This window comes from Sinocyclocheilus grahami, unplaced genomic scaffold (assembly GCF_001515645.1).
Source record: "Sinocyclocheilus grahami isolate Dianchi unplaced genomic scaffold, SAMN03320097.WGS_v1.1 scaffold250.1, whole genome shotgun sequence".
In the NCBI taxonomy this organism is placed as follows: Eukaryota; Metazoa; Chordata; class Actinopteri; order Cypriniformes; family Cyprinidae; genus Sinocyclocheilus; species Sinocyclocheilus grahami.
Genome location: NW_015505429.1, coordinates 1,222,072 through 1,240,831, shown reverse-complemented (window position 1 = coordinate 1,240,831; position 18,760 = coordinate 1,222,072). Strand labels below are relative to the sequence as shown.

Genomic DNA, 18,760 nt, shown 5'->3' with positions numbered 1-18,760 from the left:
TATAACTGGAAAAGCAAAGTCACTTCTTCTGTTTCATGGCATATATGGTCATACTGCCCAGCCCTACCTACACTGCAGCATGCACGCTCGCACTCGTGACCTTAAACCTTCAGAGCCCAAGGAGCTTTTTATTGATTGATATTGAGACTCTCCATAACACAGAAAAAGAGAGCTAGAGAGAGCAAGAGAGAATAAAAAGGTTGGGGGAAAAAAAAAGATTGATTAGCTGGAGCTCGTGTGCTCCTGGGGAGGGGGCTGCTCAAAGGATGGAGATGAGTCAGTTGCATGTGAGGGGGATGCGTAGAGTGCTAAGTGTGTGTGTTTGCATGCTGTCTGTGTCCGTGTTGAGTGAACACCTTCATTGCACACGTGTGCACATGCACAACACCTCAGGGCTTCTCAAGTAGTCCTTTAAAATGCTGCAGGCAGGAATGGATTTCCTGTTTTTTAAATATTTTACATTTGCAGAAGCCTTCCTGCTGTGATTCCTGACGTTGATTTAAACCTGCATTAATTCTATAAGCACAACGCACAGTATTATTAGAAATAGACGGATGATAGGTTAGACCATAATGGTTTTCTTATTGCATGTGATGTATTGTTTGCAAGTAAAAATTTTAACTTTTTAGACTGAAGAACATTTGCGTTGCATAATAGCATATGAAAAAGTATTGATGATAGTTTATATTTTTGTTCTATATGATTTGTTCTAAATTGATCAATAAAGGCATTTAAATGTTACAAAATGATTTCTTTTTCATAAATGCTGTTTTTTTTACTTTCTATTTATCAAAGAATCCTTAAAAAATGTATCAAGGTATCAATATTTTACAATATTACTGTTTTTATTGTATTTTTGGTCACATACATGCAGCATTTGTGAGTATAAGAGACTGCTTTCAAAATCATTGTAAAAAAAAAAAAAGACTAATCAATGTAATAATAATGTTTTTAATTAAATGCATTGTTTATTCTATACCTGAACTGGTCAATTTTAGTTATATGTATTGGTATCATTCTCTGGTCTCAGTGTTTTCAACACCAGATTAATCATCTGAAGAATTTTTCAACAATAGCTTAGCGAGGCGGATTAAAATGCTGCAGATATAATAAGATTGGGCTGAATCGGTGCGGAGGTATGGGCTACAGTATGTGACCTCATTTCATCAGAGCTCAGCAGCTGGTAATAGCTGCTTTAGAGACTCTCGTTGTAAAATCTTTGCTGTTTAATTCCTCGCTGCTTTTTAAAACAGCGACATATATGGCATCCTGTAGTTGCCTGCTCGTTTTTGCACACCCGCTCGACCAGGCCTAGTGTAAGAAAATAAAGGGAACTGAATAAGCGCAATCATCAGCTTTGTGAAACAGAGAGGGGAGAATTCGTGCAAGAAGTCATCATGAATGCATCGCAGCGGCCCTGTAGAATACTCATGCTACGGCCTCCTGTAAACCGAGGCAGCATCGCACCAGGCGTCCTCCAGGTATCCTCTCTACAAACAGACAGGCACGGGTCGGGTGTGCTAGCAAAATGAGCCGAGTGCAACATGCAAACTCCTCCGCTCACATGGAGATATTAAGGCATGTGTGGTTTTCTGCTGTACCCCTGGGGTTTAGACCACTTCCCTTCTCACAGTACTTATTGACACAGACACACACCCGCTCGGTTCTTTATATCTCTCTCTCTCACACACACACACAATTTATCTCTCTTCTCGATCAAACGTGCAAAGGATGTGCAAAACTGCACATTTTCTAAATCAGCTTGCATGTGGGTTGCCGGAACAACTAGTCGACCAATATATTTCAAGGAAGGCTGATCTGAGTTCACCTGACCCCAATCAGACTCACGTTTCAAAGGGACCTTTACGTTAGACACGTTCTTTTGTTCAGAAGTGCTTAGATGGAGTGCAACATCGTGAAACAGAAAATGGGTCTTGAGAAAAGTCATTTTGAGACTATTTTTAGCATAAAACACTCACATAAATGCTGCTTTAAAGGCACAAGCGAGAGGGCTTTACCATGAAAACAGTCTGCATACACACTGTCAGCATGTTAAATAAAGTGTAGACGCTCTAAATACAAAAACTAAAACTAAAAAACATCTAAAACTAGTCAGTTTTGGCATGACTTATTCCTCTTTCCTAACAGTTTCTTCTGCTGCAAACCCCAAAACCCATAGCTATGGTTTTTAATTCAAGGATGTGCAACCGTTGCTAAATCCAGGGTCAGCTTTTTGTCTTCTTTCAACTCTCAGTTCATTATCTGTAATGAAGTTGTGCTGAGGGTTAGTACTAATTCAGATGACTGTTACGAGCTCGGGAACTTCACAGTCACGACATGTCTATTGATTTCCCAGCCTTTACGGACGAATGCGTTCTTTTTAGATGTGTCCTCTGATATTGGCCTTTTGACCTATCATTTTTTTCTTCCTTTCGTTCTCAGTATGGGGAAGAAGAGGTCTGCTCAGACCGTCTGGATGCTGACTTCCCTGACTTTGACCTCTCGCAGCTGGACACCAGTGATTTTGACTCGGTGAACTGCCTCAGTGAGCTGCATTGGTGCAACGAGCACTCAGATCACTCCCCTGCCTCCATACAGTACAGCGGTGGAGACCCAGAGCTATTCGAGGTGGGAACCGTCATCTGTACTTGCTTTATTGTGCACATGTAAAACAATCTTGTGCTGATTAGTGGTATTCGTAATTCTGCCCTCTGATTGGTTGTTTTTAGTTGGACAGGCCCCAGTAGGTCACTGTCCCAAATGATGCACTTGCAGTCTGAAGGCCTTTTTGTGTTTACTACCCAACAAACCTTTCAAAATTTTGCCAAGACTGGACTTGAAGGGCATTAATCTTAAAGGGATAGTTCCAAAAATGAAAATTGTGTCTTAATTTACATACATACACACACACACACACACACACAAATATATATATATATCCCTCTTTTTTATAGTTTTGTCAATCCAATGAAGGTCCACGGAATCAAAACTTTCAAGCATCAAAAAGTACAAAGAGACATTTTAAAAGTGATTAAATATTTAATTTAGGCTTTTATTCACATATAAACATTGATCAAATGTACATACACAGAGCACATCAAATATGGTAAATGGAAGCTCAAACATGCTTGATTTATGCCAGAAAAAACATCATTGGTTCTCATGCATCTCACTCAAACAAGCAGGTTTGAGCTTCTGTTTACCATATTTGATGTGCTCTATGTATGTACTTTTGATCAATGTTTTCTATATGTTTATAAAAGCTTTTTACATGTAAAATGTGAAAATGTGTACGTTTTGATTTGTGAAAGTTTGATTGCATGGACTTTTAATGGCTAGACAATATTACATTTTTAGGAATATTAGAATATATTTTTGTTTGTGTTTCAAATATGAAAGGTGAGTAAATTATGACCGAATTTAAATTTTTTTGGTGAACTAAAGTCTAGTTCAGTAAAGCTTTGACTAAATTATAATGGTGTAAGATTAAATTTAAGTGCTAGTTAAAGCCATGGCATAGAGGTAAATGCACATTCTGATGATATTTTGAGCGATGGTGCTTATGTGGGTGTTGCAGGTTCGAGTCTGGCCTGCAACTGTTTAAATTTAGATTTTCTCCTCTTTTATCAATAACTTCTGTCGTTCGCCACTGTTTCTGTGTTAAAAAAAGACTTACACTAGACATATACAAGCTGTGTAAGTGTAGGTTTTCCTTATCTTTGCTTTGCAGAGCACTTGCCTTCATTTCTTTCTTGTTGTTTCAGGAAGAAAATGCGGCACTGCTCGCTGCCCTCACAGACAGCTTGGACGGCATTGTTGAGGACGGAGTCGGGGGTCTGTCTGTGTTCCCTTCGCTGGGGGACGACCCTGAGGAGGGCGAGGAGGAGGATGACGACCTCCCTTTGGACAGTGAGCCCCTCCCTGGCTCAGTGAGCCCAGAGACAGAAGACCCATCTCTAGTAAGAACCCTTCCTTCCTGTTTAAGGTGGATTTGGATGGGCCTCTGACTACCCCACAGCATGGGTATGATAGGCAACACAGGTCTGAATTTTTCTCATTTTGGGCTTTTTATTTCTTTATAAGCAACCGATCTAACAAGAATCCTCTTCACAAGCAGGGATGTGGAACGTGGACACCGTTTTTATGAACGTTTTCTAGGCTTTCATTTTCCCACACATCCCATTACTCTTATCTTTTTCTGAGCCTTACAAGAAAGTACCGTGGCGATACCATGGCATTGTGATAGTTTCTGATGGCAATAACATGGTACTTTGATATATTCCATGGCAGTGTATGAATACCATGGTATTGAAATTGTACACTACCATTCAAAACTGAGGGTCAGTAAGATTTATGCCATCACAGGAATAATTTACATTTTAAAATAGGGATGTAATAATTCACTCAACTCACAATGCGACACGATTCACGATACAACTTTCTCACAATTTTTGTTAAAAAAGTTTAAGACAAATTATTCATGAAAAGAATAATGAATGCTGCACATTCCTTTGTGAAATTGAAATATGTCAAATAACAAAACTAAATTATAATTTTAAAACAATAAATAAGCAATACAAATAAAATAAATCTCGAAAGTCTTTGCCTGTGCTCTTTCCATTCAAAATTAGAGACAAGCACTGCATTTTAATCACGATCCAAAGAAAAGATGCTGCATACATGCATCATGAATAATTTGATACCGATATGGTGGCCGATATATCGTGCATCCCTAATTTAAATTTAATTGTATAATTTCGAAAATTTGAAGCAAAAACAGAATGGTCTGCGTTTCCTTGGTTCCACATTTAAATACTACTTTATTATGCATTATACAGAGGCAATATGAAAAGAAAATACCATCTAAACTGTTCTGAGGACAGTCAGAGATACATTCATATAAACCCTTATATCACGATTCGTTTAACATCTGAACCGACTTGAAATGTCACATATTTTTATCGATTTTCAACCAGCTCGGGGTGCATTGTTACATCCCTATTTTAAAATGGAAAGCGTGTTTTAAATTGTAATAATATTTTGCAATATTACCTTTTTACTGTATCAAATAAATGTAGCCTTGGTGAGCCTAAGGGGCCGTTTGCACGACAACGTTTCCAGCCAAAAACGGGAAACTTTGTATGCGTTTTGCCTGTTCGTTTACACGACAACGGCGTTTTGGGGACTGAAAACGCATATTTTTGAAAACGGGTTTCAAAGTTTTTTGAAAACGCCACAGTTATCATTTCCGTGTAAACACCCAAAACGGGAATCTTTGAAAACGGTGACGTCATGCGCGTGCGTAGTGCATGTTAGGTATGTAGACATGCGCAGTACGTGTCGATTTTAAAGGCAAGTGCGAACCATCATGCACAACAATGGCGGAGTACATGGTACTGTTGTTGCTGCTCAAGAGTTTGCTAACGCTTCTTCAGCAAAGTGTGGATTTACTTCACCAATATTACAACCAACAGTAGAGACCCATCATATACAACATATAATGGACCCTTTTCACAAGACTGATGACGCGTTTAACGGTCATCAGCATCGTAAATCCTCGAAAGTTTTTCATATTTGTGGTTCTCTCCCATTCACTGCTATTCAAGTTAACCCAACTATGACGACTTCCGCTGCTGAGAAACCCGGAAATGTGAAAAAGGTCCATCGTCACTTCCCGACAGGTACTGTGTACTAACAAGGTGACAGCGCCAACTACTGGCCTGGCATACGTAATACAGCGTTTTTGGCCGTTTTCGCGGATACGTGTGAACCCGAATCGTTTTGAAAACGTTGTCGTGTATACGTGAAACTTTTTAAGAACGCAAGGGAACAACTTTTCCGTTTTTGACTACTTCGTTGTCGTGTAAACGTAGCCTAAAGAGACTAGTTTAAAAAACAACAGTTAAAAAAATCTCACCAACCTTTACCAACCTTTTGAACAGTAGTGTACTTCAAATAATCCCATGGCATTACCATCATGGTAATGTACAAAAACCTGGTAATACCATGGTACTTTTTTAAGGGAATGCTTATATCTACTTCCCAGATCTTTGATTCCCTCAGGTCACGAAATGGACTTCAACAGCAGCTTTCTTTGCTCCACTTTTACCTTTTTATGAGAGGACTCAACTCTCATCTCTTTCTTGAGACGCCACTTCCTGGAACAAGTTGGTGTGTTTGTTATCTGTCCCTCTCAGCTCACAAACCCCAACAATTTAATCTGTGTACGTTGTGAAACCAGTTATAACAGTTATTAACCGTTGGACAGCTTTTCATTTTTACTTTCTTATTTCCCCCCTTTTTTCACTGCTTTTTCCTGAACAATTGGTTGTGCATGGCTGTATTGTACTGTAGCGGTTTTTCCAGTTTGTCATGTGCGTTTTGTGATTTTTACCATAGAGACTGGTAGTACTTACGTTAATGACTGTCTTATATTTCACTCAATACCTTTCACAATTCACATTGTTCTAGGATCACATTGTTTGGCGCCGATGAAAGGCCACCATCTGATTACTGAGATAATCATTGCCTTAGAGATACCAAACAAGGCTAACTTAAAAGGGTGTAGCAGCAAAGTATATAAGAGATGTCTGAAGGAGGGCCAAATTATTCTTAAATTGATGAAAATTATGTGTATTCATCTGAGAATAAGACTACGTTTTTGGTGCCACTAGGACTGAAAATACCAGTAATACAACCTGTTAAAAGTTAGTAGCTTTTCCATGAAAACGATCATTTACATGCATGCAACATGGAAAAATGTTCTAAACAAAACATTACACAGAAGTGTAAATTCTGAAAAGTAATAATTTGCAATAAGGTGCAATACATTAACATTAGCAAATTAGTTATCATGAACCGACCGAATTTTTAATTGGCTTATAAATATACTATCGTTCATTATTAGTTAATATTTGTTCAATACATTCATATTAATTTATACAACTTTTTTTTTTTATGTATTATTTATACACGTCTGTTCAAAGATTTCTGAAGGATCATGTGACACTGAAGAGTAATAAAGCTTTGCCATGACAGGAATTAATTACATTTTAAAATGTTATTAAAATAAAAAACTGAAATTGCAATAATATTGCACAATATTATTGCTTTTACTGCATTTTGTAAACAAATAAATATAGCCTTGGTGAGCACAATGTGTTAATATGAAATATTAACACGTTAAAAATATCTTACCGATCATAGACTTTTGAATGGTAGTTTATGTAAAAAAAAAACATTAACATTCATCAAGAATAATCAAAAGAGCATTGTTATAGCTATTTCATGTTAACTATTTCAGTAACTAATGCTTTTAAAAAAAAATGGAACTTTATTATAAAGTTACAAAACATGGTTAATAAAGTTACTGTCAGTTATTTAGTCTTTTTGCAATCTTCCCTGAAAGTTACAAGTCTAGACAGATGCATTTCTCTGTTAGATGATTCAGTAATAATGGACTTGTTCCAGTGTAATTTAGCTTCCTCCTTGAGTCTCAATGCAAGAGTTTAGTCCGGGTGTAAGAGCTGAGAGCCCCCTCTGCTGGCGATGGCCGCAGTTACACCTCAACCCCTAAATGAGGCCAGTCTGTGTGCAAAACAAGGGGTGCATTGAAGACCCAGGAGCAGGGACAGCAGAGCACATGTCTTCATGGCATAGATGGCCAGTGCATGCCAAAACGGTTTGGTACACAGAAGCTGAAACCCTCAGCGCCCCTTCGGTTTCCTCAATGGACACTGAGAGACATGGACAGAGCTGCCAAGTTGGCACATTAACAATCGCTTAAGGGACTCAGCAACGCTGCGCTGCTTCTTACTTTGCTTTCTCTGGTTGCACTGGTCATTTAGGACTTGCATTTCAGATTTTCCAGTAACTTGAACATCTTGTTCTTACAGTGGCTACAGCACAGGACTGCTTGAAACTTGTTTTTGTTGATGTATTTGAGTGCAAAATGCAAACCTTTCTTGATTTTGTCTGCAATTTTAAATGCACCGTGTGTCATCAAATTATAACCCCTCGCCTCTCATTCCCTCCACAGCTTAAAAAGCTCCTGTTGTCGCCCCCTAATGTGCCTGCGGGCCTCGATTCGCACAAAGACGTGCATCGCCATAGCAGCAGGAGCCAGCACGTCAAACCCGTGAGGCCCGTGCTAAAGGTGAGAGGAAGTTCCAGCCGCTGTGACTGCGGTTTAAACTCAAAACATGTGACGCAAGAAGGCAAAGGAGACTCGCCGTAATAGGAAATGGATTTAACTACCTGCTATTCACTACCCGTTTACGCTGCGGCGTATTCCCACCGCAATGCTAATGCCTAATTAGCTTATGCCAGCCTTCAGAAACCACACTGAGGATTTGTGCTTCAAAGTTTCAAAGCCTGTGAAACCTGTGGCTCCTCATTCACTGGCTCTGCTTTGGCACGCCGCACCTCGGCTAAGGCCGCTGTCGCATTAGAGTTGAGTGCAGCCATCTGTCATAGCAAAGCCACAGCCTCTGCCCAGCCTAAAGGGCAATGTTCACTGGGTTTGAGATTACTTAAAAGAACAAGCAGTAGTTCTTCAGATACCAAGAGAATATCTTGCAACTAACCTTGGCACATTTGTCACAGTAACCTTAGAGCGAAGTACACTCTGAAATAGACTCTAGGGGTTCAGCTGCCCTGCGTGCCCCGCGTGTTTGCTCGCTACATACCGCTGACGAATGCCATGAGCAAATGCTTGATGTTATAACCGTTTCAAAGGGGCTATTTTTTTATTTTTATTACTTCTGTCATTATAGTGCTAAAACAGTTTTGGCACATGCAGTTTATTTTTATTTCATTTAATTTTTTAGAAATTAATTTACATTTTTTTATTGTATTTTAATAATTGAGTGTGTAATATATACCAGTATAATAAAGTTAGAATACCAAAAATAAATGTAAAAAATATAAACAGTGTGAAATTATGTATGCACGTGCAATTTATAAAACACTTTTCTTTGGTTTTGAAAGAAGTCTTATGTCCTCAACATTTATGTGATCAAATAAAAACAGTAATATTCTAAAATATTAGTTTAACTTAAAATATCAGTTTTTGTTTTCATATATTTTTAAATGTCCTTTATTTCTGTGATGCAAAGCTGAATTTTCAGCATCATTACTCCAGTCTTCAGTGATCCTTCAGAAATCATTCTAATACGCTGCTCAATAAACATTTCTGATAGTGCTGCTGTCAAATGATTAATCGTGATAAATAAAAGTTTTTGTTCACATAATATATGTGTGTATACTGTGTATATTTATTATGTATATATAAATACAAACACATGCATGTATGTATTTGAGAAAAATATGTTATGTTTATATATTAAATATATTTATATATAGTATAAGAATATAAATGTATATACATGCAAATATTTTCAAAATATATACAGCATGTGTGTGTGTCTATATATATATATATATATAATAAATATACACAGTACACATACATATATTATGTAAACAAAAAACTTTTATTTTGTATGCGATTAATCGCGATTAATCATTTGACAGCACTAATTTCTGATTATTATCAATGTTGAAAACAGTTGTGCTGCTTCATATTTTTGTGGAAGCCATGCTAATGTTTTTTCAGGATACTTTGATACTTTGCATACTCGAACATACATTTCAAAAGAACAGCATTTATTTTAAATCTAAATCTTTTCTAACATAACATATACTGTATGTCTTTAGTGTCACTTTTGATCAATTGAATGTGTCCTTGCTGAATAAAACTATTAATCTTACTGAGCCCAAAGTTTTGAAGAGTAGTGTACATTTTAAATGATTATTTCTCTTATTTATGTCCTTTACAGTATTGCTGTTGACAGCTTTTCATTAAAGCAGTAATTCACTTGACTTTGTGTGTAACAGTGATTTTACCGCTCTGCGACTAGCAGCATGATAAAATCAAGTAATGCACAACCTCTTGAGCCTTATTGCTTTATTACATTTCAGTTGTATTTAATATCAAATGATTAAATGGAACGTCTCCTCCTCCCTCCGCAGAAGGACAAATCAAGCACACAGGAGCGCAAGCCACGGCCGGCGAGGCCCTCCGGTCATCTTTGCACTGAACTCCACCGCCACCTCACCACCGCGCAGGAGGCCGAGGAAGAGGAGGAGGAGGAAGATGAAGAGGACAGTGAGTCGGAGGAGGAAGAGGAGGAGTCGTCCGGCAGCGAGGGCGAGAACATGGTGTGCGTCGAGCCGGCGAAGCCCCAGTTCTCCTCAGAGAAAGAACTGCACTCTGTAGTGGAGCTCATCAAATACATGCACACGTACTGCCTGCCCATACGCAAACAGGCCAGCTGGGATCGCAAAGAGCGTAAGGCCAAGCCTGAGAGCTCGCAGGTCCCCCGCAGCCTTCCTGTGAACCCTCAGAAACCTGCTCCCCAGACCAGGCCAAGGGCTCCTTTCACTCGCCGCAGGGAAATCAAAGCCCACTCCCTGCTGAAGGAGCTGCTAGAGGCCGTCAGCTCCTTTGACGTAAGCAAGCCTTACAGAATGCACAGCCCCCCTTATATCCACTGCAGAGGGGCCATGGCTCGGCTCGGCGCTGACCTTTCTTTCTCCCCCAAAGCCGAACCAAAAGACTCGGATTGTGAGAGCTTGCAGAAGAGCCCCGAGCCGGAGGAAGGCTCCTTTTTGGTCAGGCGTTCTCGCCGGCTGGCCTCCTTCCCCAGCAGGTTCGCTAAGAGAGTGCGTGTGAACTGCAGCCGGTCAGAGCCTAGTGTTGGGCAATCGAGCGAAGAAGAGATCGCGGTCAAACATCCTCTCGCTGAGCCGCCGTCTGATATCAGCCAGAAGAGCAGCTCCCACAAGGCGTCTGAAGCCCGTAACCCCTGCTGCAGTGATGGTAAGACATGAGTCATTAGAAATATACTGCACTCCTTAAAGTACAGGTTCACATGACAACAACACTCACACTCTTTTGCCTCTGAATCTGTTATTTATTTAAAGAATGTTTTTTTTGTAATTCATGATTCCTGGTATATGCGGTTGCTGAATTCAAATGTAACCAAATATCAGTTTAGATTTATATTAGGGCTGTCAAAATGAACTGGTTAATTGTGCAATGAATTTTTAATTTTTAATTTTTTTCAGATTAACACGCAGCATCCATTTTTTTTCTGGCATCCTTTCACTAGTGTTACAGTAGACTTTAAGAACATGCTATCAAGCATGATAAGATGCAAAAGAGAACTTCATTCGGTTCTGGCGCCGAAAAATTTATTTAATTGAGATATCAGTAGCAGTATTGGTCGATATCAATGATACTGGCCATTTATTAATAATAGGCTGCTTAGTAAAAAGATGCCATTAAACACATATTTAAAATATACCATCTTTATGTTGTTTCTACATTAATTAATTTGATGTGTTAATGTGATGTGTGATTGATGTGACAATGTGAAATGATGACAATATAAATAAATACAAATATTATATTAATATGCAATTAATTGCGATTAATTACAAAAAAATGGGTGGTTCGTAAATATTTTTAATCGATTGACAGCAAATTTGATATTCATCTGTCTTGAGATTGAAATTTTAAATGTCTCATTGAATGACTGAAAAATAAAATAATTAAATGTGACTGAATATTAAAATATAAATATTTAGAAAACTTGGGGTCACACTATTACTGCTGAAGGAGCTGCTAGAGGCCGTCAGCTCCTTTGACGTAAGCAAGCCTTACAGAATGCACAGCCCCCCTTATATCCACTGCAGAGGGGCCATGGCTCGGCTCGGCGCTGACCTTTCTTTCTCCCCCAAAGCCGAACCAAAAGACTCGGATTGTGAGAGCTTGCAGAAGAGCCCCGAGCCGGAGGAAGGCTCCTTTTTGGTCAGGCGTTCTCGCCGGCTGGCCTCCTTCCCCAGCAGGTTCGCTAAGAGAGTGCGTGTGAACTGCAGCCGGTCAGAGCCTAGTGTTGGGCAATCGAGCGAAGAAGAGATCGCGGTCAAACATCCTCTCGCTGAGCCGCCGTCTGATATCAGCCAGAAGAGCAGCTCCCACAAGGCGTCTGAAGCCCGTAACCCCTGCTGCAGTGATGGTAAGACATGAGTCATTAGAAATATACTGCACTCCTTAAAGTACAGGTTCACATGACAACAACACTCACACTCTTTTGCCTCTGAATCTGTTATTTATTTAAAGAATTTATTTTTTGTAATTCATGATTCCTGGTATATGCGGTTGCTGAATTCAAATGTAACCAAATATCAGTTTAGATTTATATTAGGGCTGTCAAAATGAACTGGTTAATTGTGCAATGAATTTTTAATTTTTAATTTTTTTCAGATTAACACGCAGCATCCATTTTTTTTCTGGCATCCTTTCACTAGTGTTACAGTAGACTTTAAGAACATGCTATCAAGCATGATAAGATGCAAAAGAGAACTTCATTCGGTTCTGGCGCCGAAAAATTTATTTAATTGAGATATCAGTAGCAGTATTGGTCGATATCAATGATACTGGCCATTTATTAATAATAGGCTGCTTAGTAAAAAGATGCCATTAAACACATATTTAAAATATACCATCTTTATGTTGTTTCTACATTAATTAATTTGATGTGTTAATGTGATGTGTGATTGATGTGACAATGTGAAATGATGACAATATAAATAAATACAAATATTATATTAATATGCAATTAATTGCGATTAATTACAAAAAAATGGGTGGTTCGTAAATATTTTTAATCGATTGACAGCAAATTTGATATTCATCTGTCTTGAGATTGAAATTTTAAATGTCTCATTGAATGACTGAAAAATAAAATAATTAAATGTGACTGAATATTAAAATATAAATATTTAGAAAACTTGGGGTCACACTATTAGTGCACACACAGGAAGTCGTATTTTCTTGTCACCTAGCAAAATAGCATTATATGAATTAAATAATAAAATAAAAATACTTTTTTTTTTTGTTTACTTCATCTTTTTTTTTAAATTATATATATATATATATATTTTTTTTTTTTCATTTTTATAGATACTGTATTTACATATATCATTTATATCATTTAGATTTATATATTTGTATTTGCCAGTAAATTTGAACTTTCAATAACTTTTTTGTTTTGTAGTTCTTTGCATCTATTTAGTGATGCTTTTAAGAACACAGTAACCAAACAACCTGTAATGTGCCATTAAGCATGATTTTTATATTCAGAGAGCCAGTTTAGGAGCTGCGAGCTCTGCTGAGATCTCTAACTGTGATGCTGTCTGTTGTTCTGATTGCAGAGAAACGCTCCTGCCTCTGTCTGCCGCTGGCGTCCAAATCCAACGGGTGTGTTTTCCATTCATATCTAATCTGTTCTTGAGCCCTGGAACACTCTGTCCATCTTCAAAATTGCCTAGAGGAGGCTTGTAGAGTTGCTGTTTTTACATAACAAAACACTCGGTCTCTCGCAGTAAAACTTTTCTATAAATAGCCCTGAGGTTCTTCTACCAATTACAGTCATTTGTAGTTCTCTGCATATACATAGCTCAGACGTGGTGTGAAGTAAAACAACCGAGATCAATCAAACCCTGCTCCAAATGTCATTAGAAGACACATAGAAACCTCTGAAACAGTAAATCTGATGCATTATGTTTTTGAGACTGTATCCTTTCCCCCCTCTCTCTCTTAGTTGCTCATGTAAGAGTTTAATAGATGCAATCTCTTTCTGTATTTCTCTGATCAGAGACGCGCAGTATGCCAACAAGCCCTTTGAGCAGACTCTCTCTGTGGAACTGTGTGGCACAGCAGGTAATATTACGCACTCAGTGAGGGGTATATTTTTATAAGTGTGCCATTTTTGTAATTGTGTGAGCTGTTAGCACTTGATTCACCTCATATGTTCTCACGCATGCTAGTAGCTTGCCAGTTGCACGGGATTTAAAATGTAGATAATGACATGTCTAAATTAGGCTAAATGGGTATTCTGTATATTTATGTTACCGTTGGAAATTTGGGGTCAGTAAGATTTTTTTTTATATTATTGAAAGAAACTCTTCTGCTCACCAAGGCTGTTTATTTGATCAAAAATACAGTAAAAATCAGTCATATTGTGAAATATTATTGCAATTTAAAAAAACTCTGTTCTATTTGAATATAGTTTAAAATGTAATTTATTTTTGTGATCAAAGCTGAATTTTCAGCATCATTACTCCAGTCTTCAGTGTCCGTCAGAAATCATTCTAATATGCTGATTTGCTGCTCAAGAAACATTTTTTTACTTGTATCAATGTTAAAAACAACTGTGCTGCATAATATTTTTGGGCAAACCATTATACTTTTATACAGGATTACTTTTTCAGGCTAAATAGGAAGTTCAAAAGAACAGCATTTATTTGAAATAGAAACCCTTAGCAACATTATAAATGTCTTTACTGTCACTTTTAAACAATTTGATGTGTTATTGCTGAATAAAAGTCATCATTTTTAAAAAAAATAATCAATTCCTGACCCCAACATTTTGAACAGTGTTTTGTATAACTGCAAGATTTCTGAAGTTGAATACTTAGTTTTATAGGTTTGTGTGAGCAATAGCACTGGAGATAATTGCCTCAGCAACCACCACTAATAATAACTGATTCATTATTATATATTACACATGCTTAATATTATGTAGGACTGCTATTGTAAGCTTCATTAATTATGTTCATTTTCTGCCCGTTGTGCGCTGCGACTAATAACAAAGCGTTTGGTGATATTCGAGTGCGTTTGGTGGTGATTAATGAGTGTGTGTTTTCCAGGCCTGACTCCCCCCACCACTCCCCCCCATAAACCAGTGGAGGACGAGCTCTTCAAACCCGACGGAAAAGCTGAGCTCACCACCAAGAGCAACATACGCAAGCTCCCAGAGCAGACGGAGCTGTACGCCCAGTTGCGACGGATGGGCCAAACGGGCGACACAGACTCTAAGGGTGGGATGCAACGGGCGTACGGGGACCACGATTACTGCCTGTTGGGTCAGGGAGAGAATTGCAAGATGACGACGATGTCTCAGTGCCGTGTGGAGGTGCACGAGGAGGAGATGGCTGTGAAGGACGGGGGGATGGAGGGACATGAGGAGTGGCTCCTAACCAATTGCCAGCAAAGGACTGAGGCTGATTCGCCCGTGGCGTTGTCCTCGCCCGGTCCAGAGCAGACCAGTCAGCCCTCACCTGTCCGCTCTCCCACCCCAGAGCTGGATGCCCAGTCCCCAGTTTCCTGCTCGCCCCCCTACCCCGACTGCAAACTCCCCTTCAGGTACTGAACGCTCCTGTGGGTTTTCCATCCTTGTGTTTTGTTGAATTCCGAAATGTTGAACTTCTGACTTTGAAAAGTGCAATAGAATGTGTGTATGACGTCTAGAGTTCTATCAGGAATCTGATTCCCTGACCATTTTCAAGCGACAGCTGAAAAAAACTTTTTCTCTTTTCTTTCATTTTTTTTTTGTCAGATCATGAATGCTAATTCTGTCATTAATTACTCAACCTCATGTCGTTCCAAACCCGGAAGACCTTTGTTCATCTTCGAAACACATATTAAGATATTTTTGATGAAAGCCGAGAGCTTTCTGACCCTGCATAGACCGACACGTTTTATGGCCCAGAAACATATTAGGAACGTCGTTAAAATAATCCATGTGACATCAGTGGTTCAACCATAATGTATGAAGCTACAAGAATACTTTTTGTGCGCGAAAAAAAGAGAAGAAATCGTTTGTTTTCTTTGCGCACAAAAAGTATTCTCATAGCTTTTTAACATTACGGTTGAACCACTGATGTCGCATGGACTATTTTAACGATTGGCCCTTTCACACCAAGGAAAATAATGATAACTATAGTTTTAATAATCATTCTAATTCTGTTAGAATAGGGAAAGCCGCACCATGGCTATAACCATAATGAAATAAATGAACGATATCATTGGAATCACTTTCAGAATAATTTTTTTCCAAACGGATGAATGATAAAGCATTGTCAGCCAATCAGAATCCACCCAAATTTAAAACAGCAGACAACAAAATTGCAGCATGTGCTTATAATAAACACAATATTATTGCCCGTATAAATATCTAAACATTCTTGAATCAAGATACGATTATTTAAGAAGAAAAATGGCTTAAGATATTAAGGCTTGTTTTCTGAAAAAAATATCAAATTGTTGTTAGTTTTTGCTTAAAACATGAATAAAAATAATAAATAAAGGGGAAAAAAAATAAGATTTTTCTTGCCCCATTGGCTGATTTTTTATCCTTCTAATTTTAAGGGGGGAAAAAATCAGTTAATTTTGATTGGTTTTTTTTTCAGAAAATGAGGCTTAATATCTTGAGTCATTTTGCTTCTCAGTTAAATGTATCTTGATTTAAGAATGTTTAGATATTTGTTTCCATAGATAAGTGAGAAAATCATTCCAGTGAACAAATGCTTGAGCGGAGCATCATTTGCATGTTGACAGTCAACAACTGCTAAGCTAACATTAGCTTTGCCATGTTGTTTCTTTATATGTGATCGTTTGAGTGTCAAGGAATGAAACACCTCTATGTTTGGAAATCAGAGATATCACCATTATGAAAATGAACCATGGTTTTATACAGTAAAAGTGAAGTAACCATGTTTTTTTGGTGTATTGATTACCATTTGTATAACCACAGTTTTACTACAAATACTATGGTTAATGTAGTAAAAACATGGTTAAGTTTTGTAAAGGTAGATATATCCTACCTGTGCATCTGCCTTTGAATGAAATGGAGCACAAATCCCGGTGCCACTCTGCTATTAGCAGGATGCGAACTACTTACTTTTTCCATTTATTAGCCATTTTGTATAACTCAGCCCTGTTCTCCTTCTTTCAGCGATGAGAGCTCAGAGACATGCCACGGAGCAGCTGAAAAAAGAAGCAAGACAAAGTGTGGACAAGAGAATGATGTGGTAGGTCGTGTTTTCGAACCGATTTTATTAATCGTAGCACTAACCTAATTATCCAAGCCATAGATGCATGTGATGTCTGATTCGTTTCCTTTAAGTGCCGTCGAGTGTATTTATTCTAATCCGCTGTGCATTTGCAGAACAAGTGCCAAGTGATCTACATTCACAACCTTCCGAGCAGCGTCACTCAGTCCATGCTGCGTAAGCGCTTCGAGGCCTTCGGTCGGCCAGAGGACTGTAAAGTGGTCATCAAAAACGAGTGGGTTCCATTTCCGTCTAGATGGTCTGGCCTTATCGTGCCCTGAGTGGGAGAATGGAGAGCTGATGTTTCTGTGTGTTTGTGTAGGGAGCGTTGTGGGGTGATCACGCTGAGACCGGCTCAGAACGGCCAGACCTCACGGCACAGGTGGGACTCGCTCGGTCCGAGCGGAGGGAGCGGCAGCCGGCGGTTCGGCAGGAAGCGTTACATAGATCTGGGTACGAGAACACACAGCTTCCTGTCTCTTTAATGTCGTCTTTGCATCAGACGTCTGGTGCTCTGTTCCGAGTCAGATGAAGTCAGAGGAAGGTGTCTTCTCCTTTCTAAGCTAATAAATGGCCTAATTCGACCTCATTTGCATTTAAATGGAAAAAAAGACTTTTTGATTCTTGGTTCACCCACTTGAAAAAGCAGGGTGCAGTTTTAATTATAGTCAGGCCAGTGCGCCGCAGTGCTTGCTATTGACTAAATAACGTGTGAAGTCAATGAAAAAGCTGCTTGCTTGGCGATTTGTTCATTTTTAAATACGACTCATCGTCTAATTCTGTGTGCCGAGTCAGATTATATCTAGTCTATATCAAAGTTTGGTTAAAAAGGTGTGAAAAATGCTGTAGAAATGATAATATGTTTTGTAAATGAATGATGCTGGGGTTTAGGTCAGAGATTCTCCACTGGTTTTGCTTCCCAGCACGTTTCAAAAATGGTTTATCCTTCAAACGTAAACAAAAAATGAATCAATTCAAAATGCGCAGGCTCATTATGCATATTTGTAACATGACATGCATACACTGAATAGGAAAACTGAGATTTGTTGAAGTCAGTTGAGAAATGCATAAACAACAGCACAAGTGGAATTTGCCATCCTAAAATATAATATTACAGACACTGGGCCAAGTAATTAATAAATGATAAAAAATTATTTAGGGTAACTAAAATAAAGCAAGATAAAAGAAAATGCAAATAATTCACGAACAACTTGAATAGAAATAAAAAAACATGACAAAATAATAAATGATAAATACAAAATTAAAAAAGCATGACAAAATAAAAATGACAAAAGCACACAATAAAATTACTAAAACAAACTAGAATTTAAATGATAAATAAAAATATTAAAAAGCTCATTCAACATTTATCATTACTATAATTGCATATAAATAACACTTACCAAGTGGCAGGTAATTTTGCTCCAATATTTTGTAGAGTTTGACATCAACAATCAGGTATCATATCATGGTTATGTTTTGCTGTTACAGAAAATATGTTTAAACATCTATAAACTGTAGTGCTGTCAAACGATTAATCGCGATTAATCGCATCCAAAATAAACGTTTTTGTTTACATAATATATGTGGGTGTACTGTGTATATTTAATATGTACATATAAATACAAATGCATACATGTATATGTTTAAGAAAAATATGTTTATATATTTCTATATATAATAATATAAATGTATATACATGCAAATATTTTCAAAATATACTGTATGTGTGTGTATTTATAAATACGTAATAAATATAGACAGTACACATACATATATTATATAAACAAAAACTTTT

The 18,760-nt window shown here is 38.0% G+C and overlaps 1 protein-coding gene across 4 annotated transcripts in view; it reads left to right on the top strand.

The window, feature by feature from the left end:
• LOC107598327 (peroxisome proliferator-activated receptor gamma coactivator 1-beta-like) overlaps positions 1 to 18,760 on the top strand; it is a 46,004-nt gene that overhangs the window by 23,339 nt on the left and 3,905 nt on the right. Inside the window, exons 2-12 of one of the 4 annotated variants that reach the window (XM_016289625.1) lie at positions 2,443 to 2,628; positions 3,765 to 3,959; positions 8,039 to 8,155; positions 10,033 to 10,482; positions 11,684 to 12,083; positions 13,282 to 13,327; positions 13,725 to 13,789; positions 14,779 to 15,274; positions 16,866 to 16,941; positions 17,079 to 17,197; positions 17,285 to 17,415. In XM_016289625.1, coding sequence (XP_016145111.1) covers positions 2,443 to 2,628; positions 3,765 to 3,959; positions 8,039 to 8,155; positions 10,033 to 10,482; positions 11,684 to 12,083; positions 13,282 to 13,327; positions 13,725 to 13,789; positions 14,779 to 15,274; positions 16,866 to 16,941; positions 17,079 to 17,197; positions 17,285 to 17,415 — 2,281 coding nt within the window. Of the gene's footprint in view, positions 1 to 2,442; positions 2,629 to 3,764; positions 3,960 to 8,038; positions 8,156 to 10,032; positions 10,883 to 11,683; positions 12,084 to 13,281; positions 13,328 to 13,724; positions 13,790 to 14,778; positions 15,275 to 16,865; positions 16,942 to 17,078; positions 17,198 to 17,284; positions 17,416 to 18,760 lie in introns of all 4 variants that reach the window. The other 3 variants (XM_016289624.1, XM_016289628.1, XM_016289627.1) reach the window with 3 other exon arrangements.